The 17,284-nt window shown below is 40.1% G+C and overlaps 1 protein-coding gene across 1 annotated transcript; it reads right to left on the bottom strand.

Moving 5' to 3' along the window:
* Nucleotides 1-127: 127 nt before the first annotated feature.
* LOC122827188 (sodium- and chloride-dependent GABA transporter 2-like) lies at nt 128-15,311 on the bottom strand. Its single transcript, XM_044109833.1, has 15 exons — nt 14,831-15,311; nt 12,786-13,030; nt 12,571-12,705; nt 11,231-11,371; nt 11,062-11,152; nt 10,839-10,971; nt 9,878-10,012; nt 9,683-9,786; nt 9,267-9,391; nt 8,260-8,372; nt 8,028-8,165; nt 7,698-7,800; nt 5,772-5,872; nt 3,935-4,105; nt 128-3,849 (listed from the first exon to the last, which is right to left on the bottom strand). Exons 1-15 carry the CDS (start codon nt 14,902-14,904, stop codon nt 3,700-3,702), a joined length of 1,959 nt encoding a protein of 652 aa, XP_043965768.1. The 5' UTR covers nt 14,905-15,311; the 3' UTR covers nt 128-3,699.
* Between the last annotated feature and the right edge of the window lie 1,973 nt (nt 15,312-17,284).

Here is a 17,284-nt window from a genome sequence, read left to right as displayed (position 1 = left end):
GACGACAGACACTAAGATGGATCCAATATCAAGTTGAACTTGGTGCCCATATCACCCTCCTGTTATGCAACGTATCTCCCACCCCCACTGCCCGTCTCCATTTTCTTTCAACCACCACCCTCCCCCTCCCACAGACTGCTTCTCCTTTACAGCAAACTGCCAAGTGCACTATCTGAGGTGGTGAGATACCCCTAAGCTCACTGGAGGTGTCATACCTCTGGAAGGAGGCAGACTCTGCTTCTCAAGCTGTGATGGAAAATGATGCAGATGGAAACAAAGTGGCACCAAGCTTGAGCAGAAATTAACTATCCCACAGCATCTTTTCAAAGCCCCACTAACACAACACACGGCTCTGGTTCTCTCTGTCTCTCTCCTCTTTGAATCTCACATGCTAATCCTCCCATCATCTGAAAGGGAGACGCATCTATGCCAAGGCATCCATATGGACGTAAACCACCCCCGTTTATCCACACACACACACACACACACACACACAGAAGGAAAAAAATCACCAGAGTCACACGTGGGAAGCTGGCTGCACTATGATGTTGCAAACCAAAACAAGTTGGGTGTGTGTGTGAACGTGCCGAGCCACGTGCGCGCAGGGACCGGCCCACTTCCATGGCGACTGAGCAGAGAGGGAATCCAATACGGCTAATTGACAGGCTGAGCCGTTTATGTAACCGCCGGGTTCTGTCGGCTTGAAGCTGCCACCCTTCGCTTCCTCTCTGGTCTCCATGACACCCTCCGCTTCCTTTGCCCACACGCGCTGCTTCCTCTCCATCCCGTCGTGGACGCCCAAATGAACAATTCCCATCAGGACGAGGAGTCTTGGTTTGCAAGGTGCACTCCCAGCATCTTTTACATCTGTCGCCGTGGTGACGGTGTGACTGGACCACAAGTACATCATGTCTCAACACCGGCACGTCCACTTTCACACAACTTGACACTCGTCTGGAAACAAACAGGCACAATGGACCCTTTTCTCCACATTCAGTATATATATTGATTCAGAAGAGAACAAAAGAGGCACAGCTGTAAAGTCATGCTGACAAGTTGATGAGTCGATGCAAAGGCTTAAAGCACATAAAAATTTGGTTAGAAAGACAGATCTTTCTAAGTTTGCTTACAGGTTCTCTTACATGTTTAAAACATCAAACCTGGTCATGAAATGCTTCTTTTCCACTTGATTTCAGAGATGTAAACAAGCTATCCTAGTGTACAGTACATTTTGTCCCGGACTTACAGAACAGGAGGCTGATCTCCAGACCCATAGTGAATTATTATAGCATGTCTGACTGTGTAAACCTACACACATTTACATGAGAAATAACATCAACAAAAAACCCCCCAAACAAACAAAAAAAAAACAGACATTAAAGTACAGAACAGAAATATGAAATAGTTTCAGTAATTCTTTATGTTTACATTATCATTCTGTCACATACAGTGTCTCTCAAAAGTGTACGCAACCCTGTTGGACTGCTGTGTATTTCAAACATTTTCAATTTATATTGTGTTATATATCCTGAGCAGTTAAAGACAAATCTAATAAGGGAAAAAAATAAAATATATTTAAAAGCTGAAATAGCCTCGGTGGATAAATTTGCACCTTCTTGAAGCAGCTTTTTAGCTTTTTTAGCTTTTTAGCTAAAGTCAACGTTTTCAGAAATAACACAAAGGTTCAAAATGACACCAAACAACGTTTTAAGCACATCACCAGAGAAAAACACCATACTAATGGCTTGGAATAACCTAAGCAGAGTCCAGATATATATTCCACAGAAAATCGCATAATTTGATATATTTGGAATCTGAAACTGAATCAAAAGGTGTTCCTACAAAGTTGAAATACTTTCAGTGTGTGCACACTTATGCAACCAGGTGGGAAAATGTTAGTTTTTGTATTTTCCCTGTACCAGATTTGTTTTGTCGGTTAAATTGAGGACAAATTTGAAGTTTTGTGTGCATAGTTTTAAAATGATTTCTAATGGTTTCATTTTCTTGTCACACTGTTGAGAGACACTGCCATTGATAAAAGAAATATTCTTACACTGATGTTGACTTTGAAGGCTTAGAAGAACGTTTGTTAAAAAAAAAAAAAAAAACCCACAACAATATGTTTTCAGAATTTATAGGATTTAAGTGTGAAGTTTTAGGAGGGAAAGTTAAATATTCTCAAAAATGTATGCAGTATAATTTAACAGGAAAACATTACTTACTTCAGCAAAGTATAAAAACTATAAAATTACTTGAAATTAGTTTGAGATTAACTTACCTTTGATTTTTGAGTCTTGTACTGTGCAACATTTGTTTTTTTCTTAAAAAACAAAAAAAATTTCAATTGAAAATTTTGTAAAAACAATAAAACTGTAAAAATAAAAGAAGAACCACATCTCTGGACATTAGGTCTAGAGCTCTAGAGAATATACCATTTAAAAAAAAATAAACATTTTAAAATTTAATCTTGAGGATTGCAAACTGTGCAAACTTCACTCTTGGAAGATTTATGCTAATAATTATAGGCATGTTCAAGTTGTAACTTTACTCCTTCCTTCATCCTTACAATTGGTTTTTTTAAGCCTCCTTATCACTGAAACATACAGGCAAACATCTTAAAAAAAACAATCATAACAAAAAAAAAAAAACTTAAACATTTGGTGAAGACATTAAAAAATATTGTTTTTTTTTTTTTGTTCTTTGAAGCAGCAGTAGTTTTTTAAAAACTAATTTAAACAAGGTTTGCAGAGACCTTCAAAGAAGGTATACTCTATTATGATATGTTCTCTCAGCAGCTTTTTAATTTGAAGTGTTGACTTGTTTGACCAATTGTTCATTTTAATCTTACAAATAAGCAGGAAAGCATTTCAGCAACACTTGTTTCATTTTTATCAATATGACTACATTTCCCAGCTTATATTCTGTTTATTATTGCTTACAACAGTTGAAACAAATGTACTGAAGTTTTTACTCTGGAGAAACCCACTAAATAATCATCTATGCCGTTTCTAAAGAAATAACGGAAACGCAAAACTAACGCAAACTAGAGCAGGTTTCAGTCAGATCTGCTGTTGTTAAGGTGTTCACAGCAAGCTCAAGAGCTTGGCAGCAAAAGTGGCATTTAGTGGATGCAACTCAAGTATTAACTCCACTTGGTTTGGATGAGAAATTCAAGAAATCTCCAGATAAATCATCTGACATCACATGTCTGACTCATGGAGTCATTTCAGCAGACATGCTAACACTCTCTGAGTCTCTCATAGAGAGTATAGTGTAGCTGAGGACTATGTGCTGCTGCCAAACAAAGGGAACGTCTCTAGAGGTTGTTGTTGTTGTTACATGGTCCTCAAATACAGCGACTAAACTGTAAAATTAGATGTTAGCAGGTACAGAGACAAAAACGGTTAAGATTCAGGAGTGTGTGCTGTTTTTGTATGGAAATGAGCAACTCTGGTGGGCAGGAACAGGAACCGTGGCTGATCTGAACGGCCAATCAAGTTTTATCCCAGTTTAGGGTTGGATGCTCTGATAATTCTTCCAAACTGTTGACTCTGGTGGTAAATGTTATAATTCTCTGGTAAATTATAACATTTCTCCTTCAACATTTTTTGAAATAAAGTCTTCTGTTGTCATCGGCTGTTCTATTGGGCACACCTGATTGGCTGAGCAGCATACAGTGCCACAAAGCGTTCGTTATCGTCATGTCTTCTTTTCTGGGAGGAGCTCTATAATTTGCTGCTTCCCGCTGAGAGGCGCCACGGGGCTGTAGGTCAGCGGCGAGCCGTTGGTGAAGAGGTGCTGGAAGGCCATAGACGAGTTCTCAGCAGGGGTGCAAAGGCGATGGAACCGCTAAGGAGTTGAAAAAGTTCCGGTTAGAAAGATAAAAACCCCCATCTTTCCTGTGAAGTGTTGAGTGATCGTCGAGAAAAATCACCTGCGACAGGGTTCCTGGAGTGGTGACCAGCGAATACACAGCCCAGATGGGGAGCAGGGAAACTGAGGAGAGGGTCAGGGTCCAGCCGAGCGTGGTGGCCCAGACCGGAGCCACCAGTCCTTTCCCCAGGCTCAGCGGAGACCAACGCACCAGGGAGAAAATAAAGGTAGCCTGAGAGAAGATGGAGGGAGATGAGTCTTTGATGTCACCACTCTATTCCAATATTTAAGTTATGATTTGGATTCTGCTGAGGAAGGGGTGAAAAGATAAGGACTAAACTGTAAAAAGACACCAAATAACATCAATATGTGGATCTTGTTAGTAGCAAAAAAACTCTGGATATTTTTTCATTTTTTAGATGCGTCTTGATGCAAACTATTCCACGCCCATGGACATAAACAGCTAAAACAAGTTTCTCGACCACTTGATAAGAATAAATGTCAAGTTAGCATGCTAACCTACATCTAAAAGCTGATAAAGTTTTAAAAAGGCATTAATGTTGTAATCTGGTGGAAAAACACCACAGAAGCCGTAAATATGCCCTGCAGCTAAAATGTTTTAACATTATTTTAACAGCTAATGATAATTTTCATCTCTTCGATAATCTGTGGCCACATTTTAACTCTATTTGTTGCCTCCTGATCTGCTCCTTTCTGACCAGTTTAGTTCCTTATACTTTCAAGAATAATGTAGATAAGTAATAATAATTTCCAATTTGTTCAGATTTTCTGAAGACTGCATTTAGTGCCCCTTCCATTTATTGTGGTTCTGATCCCTGTCACAATCTTGGTTTTGAGCCAAAAAAACAAAACAATTAATTGAGGATAGAGCAGCATCTGGGAAGTTGATTAGGTATGAAGTGATGCTACCAACTGATATAAAACTGATCAGTAATTACGATGTCCTAAAAATATGGATTCATTTAAAAAAATATTATGCGCCGCAGTTGGACGATGAGCTCACGCTCGTTCTCCAGACAAACCTCCAACAACAACAGATGGATTCCTTTGTTGGAATGCAGCGCAGCGCTACTCCTCAGTCACTTCCACAACAACAGACGGCAGCAACCAGGCGGGATTTTTCCCATTTTTACAAGGCTGCGCCCAACTACCTTGAATAATGGCTTTTTTTCCCCCTGACAGCAACTACTGGAGGAATGTTGTAAACTTGGCACTGATCTGTGATGCAGTGGAGGCCGTCCAGATAACGGAGAACTGTATGGAAACTGGTCAATCTGGCTTCTAGCAGGGTGTTAATGTCAGAATTCAAGAGTTCACAAGACTTAAATTTCAAGAGTGCTCAATTAATTTTCCCATTTTAAGTAAAACTACTAAAAAACACTGAATTTATTGAAGATATTTTTGGAGAGGCACTTTAAATACCTAACCTATAACTAGATGAATGTTTGGACACATAGTCTGAGAATGGAGAGTTTTGATGGGAGCAACGGTTTACTGGATGTTTCAATGAATGTCTGGATAAATGTTTGAATGGATGATTGGACTGATGGACAAGGGTTAAAAGATGGAAAAATATACATTTTGCACAGTCAGATAGGAAATAGAGTCTGGTAACACAAAAGGTTTTCCATTTCCACAGTTTTCCAAGCTGGAAATCTATAAAATGGAATTGGAAAGACGTGGAATTCTGCTCAAGCCACAAATAAACCACAAATTGTTGCTGTTGCATATCTTTTTTCAGCCTCCTCATCATAATTTTCTGCATAAAGAGTTTTTCCTTGTTTCTCTACCACATAGAAGTCCAGATATTTTGGTGGGCCTTCAAGGTTCTGACTGAGGTTTTAGGTCCAGTTTGCCAACAGGCAGAGGTTACTCACAGTGCACACGGCTGGAGTCAGGTACTTCCAGCACAGCTTGAAGAAAGGCAGGGGGCTGTAGCCCGTCATATCTCTGATGTTGCCACTGAACCGCTCGGCTCCTGACGAACAACAACAACACAGTAACGACAAAAGGAGTTTAGATTCTGCTGTTTTTTACTTGGCGGCAGAGAAAGCAAGAAAAAGACAAGTTTATTCTGCAGTTGAACCTTTTTATTCTTGCTATAGTTTCACCTGTACAAAGCCATCCACTCCTTGACTATATGTTAAGTAGATTCCCACAGTGGTAAAAGAGCTGAGAGTCCTCAACAAACGCTGTCGACTCAATTGCTGGGAAAGCGATAAAACTTGCGTGGCTTAATCAAACAAAAACACACAATGTCAAAGGACTCGGCCTATTTCTGATCCCCCGCAACAACAATGTATCGCTTTTCTCCAAAAGCTGTAAAATTAAATGCTGAACATTAACTGGGCTGAGCTAATTGTGAACATAGAACTTTCTCTCATCTCTCGTTTAGGTTGACAGCGTCTCGTGCCGCTTTAGGAGACCAATTTCTGTCCGAGATAGGGGCTCCTTGGAGCCGCTGGTCTGAGACTGACAGGGGCCCAGGGGCAGATTTAGGGCCCAGAGGAGACAGGCAGACAGGGGGATCTGGCCAGGAGCCAGCCTCCTGACACCAGAGGAAGACTGCAGCCAGATTAATATACCGGCTCCTGACTGGAAGTGGAATGTAGGAGGAGAGGAGGCGGACAGCTTCTATCAGAACCGACTGCATTCATCAATGAAAGCATTTTAATATAATTCTGACAAAAATTTAACTGGGAGGGGGAAAATTTATTAAAGTTAAACAAGAGAGGAATAGATACGTTAAATAAGATAAGAAAAAATGAAGAGTAGGAAGGAAAACAGCTCAGTATGGAAAAAAGTTATTAAATAAATCACTCCTTATTTATAGTGCACTGCAGCTGTATTTACACTCCTGAGATTTTAAAGGACACAACACAAAGTAGCAGATGAAGTAAATGATACACAGTTTTCAACATTATGAAAACCTGAAAAGTGTGGTGTACACATGCAGTCAGCGGATAAATACTTTGGATGCAAGTCTTCAGCTTTGCACATTTAGACACTCAGTTTCTGCAGGTTTCACCAACTCAAACTTGAGCCTTTTTGAAATTTTAGATCTACATCATGGCAGAAATTTACAAAAACAAAACTGCATATTTTAAATAGAAGTAGTGCTTAGATGTTTTGCACATAATGAACATAGCATCCAAGGGGTGACAACAGAGACAAGCCAGAGGCAGAGACTAATGTCAACCAGTCACCTGGTGATAAATCTAAGCTTACCCATGGTGGATGTAAAAATGCTAGCTAGCTAGCAAATGTATGCTAGCAGGTAGTTAGCAGAAACAGAAAGCAATGAAGATTTTTCAAACTTTTACCAGATATAAAAGTCCCATGAGAAAAATAAACTACACAGAATAGAGTTGAAATGGCCCTGCAACAGCAAAATGTAAGATTAAAATGTTAAAGCCCAACTCACTTTTTTAAAAATATTTAAGATATTCTGAGACCTTAATTTTAGATACATGAATTTAAAGCTTTTTAAGGATGTGCAAAAATCTTGGCCCTAGCATTTTTACCCATGTTCAACTACAAAGTTTCTCAAGACTTCCCAATAGAAGTCTGGACATTGCTCTGGACATTGACTAGGACACTAGCACTTCACTGGATCTCTGGCTGTATTTTTACGTTTTGTCCTGTCTTTCACTCCATGATTCCGCCACAATGCTTCACCATGAAAATGCCGAGGTAACAAGGGGTAATATTACATCATACAATGTCGGCCAGAAAGGTAACATTGGCCGACATTGTACCCTGACTTGAATGTTACAAGCGGTGCAGAAGAGCTGGATTCGTACCGTAGACCCAGCCAACAGCCAGAGACTGGAAGATGGAGAGAAGCAGCAAGCTGGCTCCACTGCAGGAGAAGTGGTCATAGATCTGGAACACATAGAGACCACCCTATCCGAGGTGGAAACATGTGGAGAGGACAGAGAGAAAACAACAACAAAAATCACTCCTTTGGTCCATGTTTTGGAAAAGAACAGCTAACAGAAAGCATGGGCGTCTTGTTTTTGTAGCTCTTATTTTGCAGAAATCAGACTTTTTATAGAAAATGACCTCCCAGTATTCATGAATTTCAATAAACTCACTGAGGTCATGTAACATCATAGTCACATAAAACTCACCGGCGTGACCATGACCAGCCCAACCAGGAAGCACACCACGCACACAAACAGCAGCAGCAGCTCTCTGCGGTATCCGCGCCGGATCACGTGGGGATACAGGTCCGTCACCGAAGTCATGAGAGCCTCCAGGCTCACGAACTGGATCCCAGAGGAGAGGAAAATGTTTGTGTGTGTGAGCTGACAGGTACACGCTCCGCTGACGTCACATTATGAGATGAAAGAGAGCGTCTACCTGCGTGTCGAGACCCAGCATGATGATCATGAGGAAGAAGCAGACGGCCCAGAGCTGAGGAACGGGCATCATGGCGACGGCTCTCGGGTAGGCGATGAAGGCAAGACCGGGTCCTGTCAGAACACACCATAAAAAGGCATTAACGGGGTTGCTTTTGTTGTTACTGCTGCAATTTTTACCATTAAGAGGTTTATAATAATGTCAATCATCATGAATCTTCTTAAACATCAGAAAGCCCCCAAATAACTTACACTTGAAGTCATTAGGAAATGATGTCAGTTTTGCAAATGTTGCTCCAAAACAAAAATTACCCATTGTTTTCAGTTTCAACAAGTCAACTTCCTAAACCTATTCTTAAATACTGAATGATATAAGTAGTATTTTTGGGATTTTAACCCTTCATGTGTGAGTACGTTCACACAGCTCCGCTTTTTATCAACGTTCTATAAAATACTAAAATAACTTCAGTAAAAACATTTGATTATTGGTATTAAGTCTTCAAATGTATAATTAATTGCAAGTAACAATGACTTTGATGCACTATTATCTTTGCATTGTCAGATTAAAAAAATAAATCCTCACAAATAAAGTCCTAAAAACAGAAAATGTCACAAAATTTGCTGCATATTATTACTAATATAATCCAAGTCAGTCCTTTCAAACGACATCGCCTTGAAATATTCAAATATTATTTATACTTTAGCACATTACATTCCTTTTCTGTATAAAGAAAAAGAAAAAACCTGCTAAAACAAGCAAATAAAAAGGCTTAACTTTCGCTGCTTGCTTCGAATGAAGTGTGTTAGTTATTTTTATTAAATGTAAAAAGGAAGCATTAGTTTTCAAGAGTTTAGCTTCATTCTGCCTATTTGGATTCAACTAAATAAGAAGACGACGCTAAATTTAAAAACCAAATCGTGCAAAAAGTCCACAGAACTTCTTCAGAGTTCAAAAGGATCAGATGACGACATGTTAAACTCTCTGTGCCTCTGACAGCCAGCTTTCACCTGACTGAGCCACGGCGCCTATGTCAACGCCTTGTTCTTCAGCCATGAAGCCCAGAACCGAGAAGATGGCGAAACCGGCCAGGAAGCTGGTGGTGCTGTTCAGGAGGCACAGCATGAAGGAGTCCCTGGGAACAAACAAGGAATATGATGCAACGCCCCATGATTTAGAACAGAAACAATTTGGTTTTGCAAAACAAGAGATGGATCTGGAGACTGGAGGCGTTCAGGGCAGAGTGTGTGTGGGAAAGTGAGACTGTGGGAAACATGGCAGTGAGGGATTTTCTTTGAGGTGTGGCTGTGTCGGAGTGTTTTCTCTGCCCATTCCTGCCATTCCTTCTGGAAGCCATCTGACCGGTGGGAGCTAACATCTTACATTTCAGTGCGTGGGTGAGCATGTGTGTGTGTGTGAGTCTCACTTATAGCAGTCATTGTTGTATTTGTTGTAACTTCCCAAGGCTGTGAGACTTCCCAAGCAGATTCCATAAGAGAAAAATATCTGGGTACCAGCATCCATCCATACCTAGAGAGAGAAGAAGAAGAGGAGGGAATAAATGGATAGAATTAAATACAATGTCTTATAAATCTGTACAATGTGAGGGGTGTTTGTGCACCTGGGGGTCAGCCAGGCGGGTGATGTTGGGTTTGAGGTAGTAAATGATGCCCTGGGTCGCTCCAGGCAGCGTGGCACCGCGTACCAGCAGCACAAGCAGCATGACGTATGGGAAAGTGGCCGTCAGGTACACCACCTGAAAGACACGCAAACGCCACATCAACCCATCTTTATTCACTTCTTCAGCTGGAATAGATATAGAAAATTAAATAAAAGTACTCAATAGGAGAAAAACAAAACAAATCTGGACATCTTGCGAGGACTCCTGAGCAATGCGTGCTGAAAATGCAGCAATGCGGCTGCGTTCAGTTTTGGAGGCTGGTTCCCAGGCTTAACTGGAGTAGAAGGTGATTGACCCAGTAATTAGAGAGCTTTGGGGTACAAGGTGTAATTGTGTCCAACTAAATATGAGTGTTCTGGCTTGGCAGACAAAACCAGCAGCTTACAAAAAGCAGAAAGACGCAACAAAACACTCATCATAGCTCAGGCACTTTCCGGGAGATTTACTCTTCTATTTTGAATCATTGTTGTTTCCAGGCTGTCTTTTGTTTCAGATGGTCTCACATTTTCCTCATGGATGTAACACTTCTGTTATTTGAAAAAGTTTTTCCATTGCAGTTCTATGGATTACACTAATTTCGATAATTGACGTGTTTCAATTAGGTCAATTTACTTTCCGTTTCTCCAGTATGCACAAATTTATGGTCAATGGAAGTGCAGCTAGTGAGAATAAAAAACATGTGTTGCCTTATAAAGAAGATATAAATATCTGGTTTCAACTGGATATACTTTGTTTCATAACAGACTGAAAAATGAACAAACAGTTTGTACCGGGTTAGTGAACTGAATCCTTTCAGTTTTAACTCTGTTACATTTTGACTTCAGCACAATCATTTCATGAACGCTTGCCTGTATTTACGAGAGCTGTATGTGCAAAGCAATGTTATCAGATTGCTGCTGACCTTTCCAGTGGACTTCACGCCCTTCCAGACACAAAAGTAGCAGACGAGCCAGACGACGGCCAGACACAGAGCCAGCTTCCAGCTGACCGGACCCAGCTCATCTAAAGTTCCTGACAGGCGGAGCACTTCCCGTCTGGAACACACGCAAACCAGAGACGAGGATGGCATCAATCCGAGACATTGACTATACCTGTAAACAGCAAGCCGGCTTTTCTACACTTACTCCCAGAACTCCATGACCGGGGAGGTGGCATTCACAGGCAAGCTGCTCACGTTTGCAGTCTGATTGTATTCATCGAACAAGAAGCATGCGTCTGCAAAAGTACCAACACGTCCACCTTTAAAACGTCTACAAAACCGCTTCACTGGCAGCGTGTGACGCCATCACCGACCCGTGTTCCACGTGTTATTGCAGTGCGACCACGGCAGCTCGGCCTGGAAGCTGTAGACCAGGTAGAAGAGGGCCCAGGCCAGGATGACGATGTAGTAGACGCAGCCGTGCAGAATCATCACCTGGCTAGCGTAGCCGAGACCTGCAGGGACACGACAGGAAGCTTACATCACTTCCAAGTCGCTTGGGTTTCAGATGAAAGCGTCTTTTTTATTTATTTATTTATTTGTTTATTTTTTACTGCAACTCTCAAGCTTGCAGCCCACACTTCGCGTATCTTCATTAGGAATGAAGGATCTGATGATCTTGAGTGGGTTACAGACAGAAGGCTGATTGTCTGGATAAAGAGCTTGTTTGTTGAGTCTGCTAATGAAATTCAGTCCTTTCATCTGCTACTGAAAAGTGCGGATGAGAGAGAAACGCACACTGACGAGAACAAATCTCTTTGTTCCGGGAGTTGACATAAGGCAAGCAAAGTTTGCAATTTTCTCTCCGAGGTGCAAAAAGCACACAAAGGATAGAAAAAAACAATCTTTTTTAAGCAATGACCCAACACAAAATAGCTTGCTTTTTATGTTCTGTACAAATAAAAATCTGAAAGATCAGCATGCATTTGTATTTGTCTTTTCTCTAACACACAAAAACATGGTTCAATGTTTGAACTCTTCCAAATCTGTGCCTAAAGTCAAGGTTACCATCCTCTCTTCCCTTCCCTGTGTTTGCGATGTGGAGCTAGACATTCACATACAGCTGAGGATTTATTTTTTATCTCCCAATTTCCTGCTCAGATAAGTTTGTTTTATATCGTCTAGAGCTTCTCAGGGGCTAACAGCTTAAAAGAAGAGAAGATGTAGCAGCAAAATAAAATGCATGGAATGAAAACAAGACAAATAAGCAGAATTAATGAGGGATAAAGGAGATTTTAGACAGCTGATAGTTTCTCTTTAGTAGCTTAAAAAGCATTTATTTGATTTCACGCTTGCGAGGGCCCGATATTCAGAATGATTGAAATCAAACAAATCCAGAAAGATATATAAAAAAAGATAAAAACATGTTTTATTTCATGAATATTGTGAAGACTGCTGCACAAAAGTTACACAGATTACTGTATTTAAGTACATTAACTGAAAGCTTAGTGGAAGGAAAAAAGTGTGGTAGGAAAAGGTGAAAAAGCAAAACAGACAAATGCAGATGAGTTGAAGCTGTTATTGAAGCAACCTGGCTGACTGCCTCCATGCCACACCGCATTCATGCAGTTATTCATGCAAAAAAAGCACTTTTGATTCCAAACACAAACAGGAAATGCAAAATAGAAGACTGATGACTTAAAAATAGGATCACCTCCAAATAAGGGGCAAATGGTCCTCCAGGCGCTCACCCCTCCCAAGCTGGTGAACTGCCCCAGAGAGGTCTCCAGGAGGAACAGGGGGACGCCACACAGCACCAGGAACAGCAGGTAGGGGACAAAAAACACACCTACACACAAACAAGACGTTACAGAAATCTGTGAATCAAAAAAACGGGAAATGCAAAAAAAAAATCGTTTTTCTCTTCACCTCCTCCGTTTTTATAGCAGAGGTAGGGAAACCTCCAGACATTGCCCAGCCCGATGATTTGCCCGGCTACCGCCAGGAGGAACTCGGCCTTGCTGGCCCACTGGCCCCGGGCCTGCAGGCCGTCGCTCAGGGCTTCTTTCCTCCTGGGGAGGCCGGCGGGGAGGAACTTTATCGGCGGCTGGTCCGCCGGCTGCGAGAGAGGCTGGTCGGCCATCACCGGTTCTGGCAGGGACACACACACACCCCTGAGGCGGGAAGAAAACAAAACAAATAAGCAGAATTAATTACGGAGACGAGCACATCTTGTAGCTAACGCAGTCAGAAGAAACATTTTGACACCTAAAGGAACAAGAAGAGCCAGAAGAACTCACATTGTAGCGGCTGAGCAAGAGAAAGTAAAAGCTGGGAGGAATTCTGACTGTTGATTCGGCTGCTTTTCTTATCTGAGCCGTGTGAGTCCCAAGGACAACTCCTGTGGGTGTGTGTCCTTTATCAGACGTCTGCAGGACATCAAATGCCTAAATTTGTCTCATTCATCGCAAAGAATAAATGCTGCTTTTGTAAACGGAAATGTTTCAAGCATGTGCCTAAGAATGCTAATTTTTGTTTATAAAGTCTTTTATTTATGATTTTTACCCATATTTTAATCCAAACCTGAAGAAAAGCTATATTTTTATATAATATTTGGGACTCTATCTGTTTATTATTGTGATACATTAGTATTGTTAATGCTCTCATTGTTATCTTTTGCCGGTTTTCCGTTTGCAATTTTTAGCTTAAAACATACAGAGTCTTGCCAAAATAATCATATCTGTAGAACCTTTTCACATTTTCATAATAATGCTTTATTTTATTTTGATTTCATACAGCAGACCAGAGGCAGAGGGAAAAGCGTACATGGTTTAATTTTTTTTATTCTTGACACATAGGAATCTGAAAAGTGTGGTGAGCATTTGTATTCAGATCCATGTGGGTCAATACTTTTGCAAAAGCAGTTCTGGATGCTTGGAAATTAAGATTTTTGCCAATTCTTCTGGGCAAAAGAGCTCAGTTAAATCAATGTTCAAGCACTGGTAGATTTTAATTTGGAATTAAAGCTTTAGGACTTTGACTAGGCCATTTAATTACAAGGATATGGATATGTCTGGATCTAAATCACACCATCACAGCTCTGGCAGCATGTTTAAGATTGCAGTAACTGCTATATTCACTGTATATGATAAAAGACTGCTTCTCATATTATTTTGACATACTGGTTAAACATAATCACAGATTTTAGCTTCTTGTATTTAGCTCCAGCCATTCCTATTAATTTTAACCAGCTTCTCTTTTCCTGCTGAAGAGTTCCCACAGAATGATGCTATGGCTACATTTTTACCGTTATGTTTGTTTTCACTCACTTTTTTTAAAAAAAGTCTCAAGAGTTTAAGCATTTTTTTGCACGTTTTTCTTCCCTTACAACTCTGCTGTTACTTATATTTTTCAACAATCGTTGTCTTTGTAACACAACGTAAAATGTGAAGACGTTGAAGAGCTCTTCATGCTTTTGACATTTTATTTTGATGTAAAGCGTCTTAAACTGCTTGTGCCACTTTTTATCTGTAAAGTCCAGTGTTTGTTGAAGGATGCTGCACTGAGAATCAGATGTTTGTGTAAATTTCGCATATTTTCCGGTGACCTCTGTTCGTTTTCCATCCTAGTCGCTCGGTTACAAACCATGTGATCAAATAACGCTGATGTAACAAGTCCTAGCCACCTTTCATAACTCTAATTTTACTATCCACAGTTGTGCGCTCAAATTCACACAATAATGAGGTTGTGAGCATTGCTCGAGGGTCACGCCACCTCTACAGTATGAAATCAAAAGTTATACACGTCATGTAACAGAGTCGGTGCAGGACTGTGCAGCAAAGGCGTGTTGGAGGCTGGGGATGCTCCTCCAAATCCCGCCTCACGCTATAGACCGAAGAGCCTCCACGTTAGTTTTCGCTCTGGAAGCGGCATGAAAAGACAAAATGTAGACAACTGGACATGACAGCGCCTACCTCTGCGTTTCCGGTGGTTCTTCACAGCTCGGACACCCCCCTGCGCGCGCGATTAAATGGTCTATTCCGGGCATGGGCTTCAGCAGCGACTAGGAACCAAATTTACACCCTTGACTGTGTGTTTCAGAGTCCATTCGGAAGACCGGCAATCTAAACAGGTTACAAAATGTACCGCGCGGCATCATGGGTATTGAGTTTCTCTATTCCCCGTACCGTCTCATTGTTACAAAACTTCAGAGATGCAGCCCTTGATGACGACCTTGTCTCTATTTGTTGTTGCTTCCGCAACCTGCGCAGCAACTTGTCATAGGGGATACTTTTTCCTCTATGTTACTTCTTAATACGAGTCCTCCTTCCTGTTCTGTGTATAATCAGGCAGAAGTGTGATAAAACTGAAGCAAAACGCGTAAAAAGGCGTTTTTTTGTGGCATAATAAACGAACAAGAGCGATATAAGGCTTCCCGATTCGCTACAGATCGTTTGTATGGAGGACCGAAAGTGATTAAAAACAAAAGCAGAAATATATAAAGGGTCAAATAAATCAACCAGTACATTTAAAATTACAAATTAATTAAAAAATAAAAATATGCTTTATGTTTTATAATTTAATTTACCATTTTTTTCTGTTTCGTCCTATCAACTTGTATCTTTAAAGTACACAATGTAAATATTACTGCTTTTAAAATGCATAATTTCTCTCTATTTTAAAAGTTTCATGGCATTTTTTTTAACACAAATGTGTTTTATTTCCATGTGTTCTTTTGACATTTTTTGTCACCCATTTTTATTTTACTGTATGAGTTTCTGTTTTATTATGCAAATGAGGAGACAGGAGGGGTCCCACTGCTTCAACTTCTGCCTATTGGTTGCATAGCAGGACACAATATAGCTCAAATCAACAAAGATATGTAAAATCAGTTTCAGGGCGCTGAAGCTTAGCCAGTGTATTTGGAAAAACAAAAACAACAACAACAGAAAACATTTTGTCATAATTTGGGAGACGTTGAAGTTTTTTTGGTTTTCTTTCCATACGTTGGGTTCTCCTCTACTTTCAGCACAACATTAATTTAATTTTTGAGAAACACAAACTTGTACAAAGCTCAACAAACACCACAGCAAAAATAGGTAAATCTTAAATGGTAAATTACTCAAACTAGTGCGACCCTATTTGTAAAAGCAGCCTAACTGGTTGTGTCTCTCTTGGCGTCAAACACTGCGGTTTTGAGAAGATTGGCAATAAGTGTCTCACTGTAGAAAAAGTATTTTTTTGTTTTCTGCCACATTGTAAAGTTTTTTTAGGATCTTGTTTGGAACTGAGTCTGTAGAGCTGGTGTACTTCAGCTATAAGCATTTTTAATGGACTGTGTCATCACCTGTACCCAATCAGCAGAGCCTTTATAGCTTCAGTAACACAATGCAGTCTCTTGCTAACAGCCTGCTCTATGGACTTCATTCAAAAAATCACATTCCATTGCTTGGACATATTAGGCAACATTGTCTGCAGTATAAATCACAAGCAAGAGTAAAAGAGGTTGTACTGTAACCTGCGCATACGAGCAGTCATGCATGTTAGGGCTCCAGTTTCGAGAACAACACAGTGATCTCAAGAAAAAAGTAACTCATTTGTTTGTGCAATCTGAAATTAATTATAGTCTTCATTATTTCTGAGAACCATAACCTTGATAAACTATTAGCCCTTCCGGTACTGGCGACCAGTAAGTTCTGCTTTTTAAATCACTCTTCATTGTTATTTTGACTGATAAGACCTGTTGGTTCTTACAGCACTCATAATTTTTGTGTATAACTTGTTTTACAGTACATTAGAAGATGTTACACTTTCCAACAAAAACTGATTTTATCCAAAAGAGTTTGCACTATGGAGAACTCAGCCACACTCACATGGATTAACAGACACCCTTCAGCTTATTTGTAATAATTTTACAACATTGAACGCAGCATTTGAAAATTTGTATTTTGTTTTTGCTCATGCAAAATTGGTAAAGTTACCATGCAAATAAACACCATGTATCACATACTGTATAGTGATATCAGTTGTGACATGAACACCACCACTTGAAAAGTTAAGAAAGTAATTAAAACCAAAGGTTAAAGCAGCCTTATGCATTTGAAAACCATTAGATTAATCTTTCTGCAGAATATATTCTGGATTAATTACATGTGTTCTCCATGAGCTTAGCTGTTCTTTTCATGTGATTGATTTAAAACACAGCTTATTAAAACAAGATTATTAAAATACAAAAGAGCAAGATAATGCTTGTTGAGTTGAAAACAAGTCACCTGCATAACCCTTCATAAATATTCCTCAAGTCATAAAGGGGGAACTTGACTTTTAACTCAACTTAACCTATTGTTCTTGTCAAAAGAGTTTTTATAGGTCATAAAGACAGGACATCTATTTCTGTCTGTTTGCAGGTTATCTTTATGGTTTTGGTG

This window comes from Gambusia affinis, linkage group LG24, assembly GCF_019740435.1.
Source record: "Gambusia affinis linkage group LG24, SWU_Gaff_1.0, whole genome shotgun sequence".
Lineage (NCBI taxonomy): Eukaryota > Metazoa > Chordata > Actinopteri > Cyprinodontiformes > Poeciliidae > Gambusia > Gambusia affinis.
Note: the sequence above shows the minus strand (reverse complement) of the source record. Positions and strands in the feature narration are given on the sequence as shown.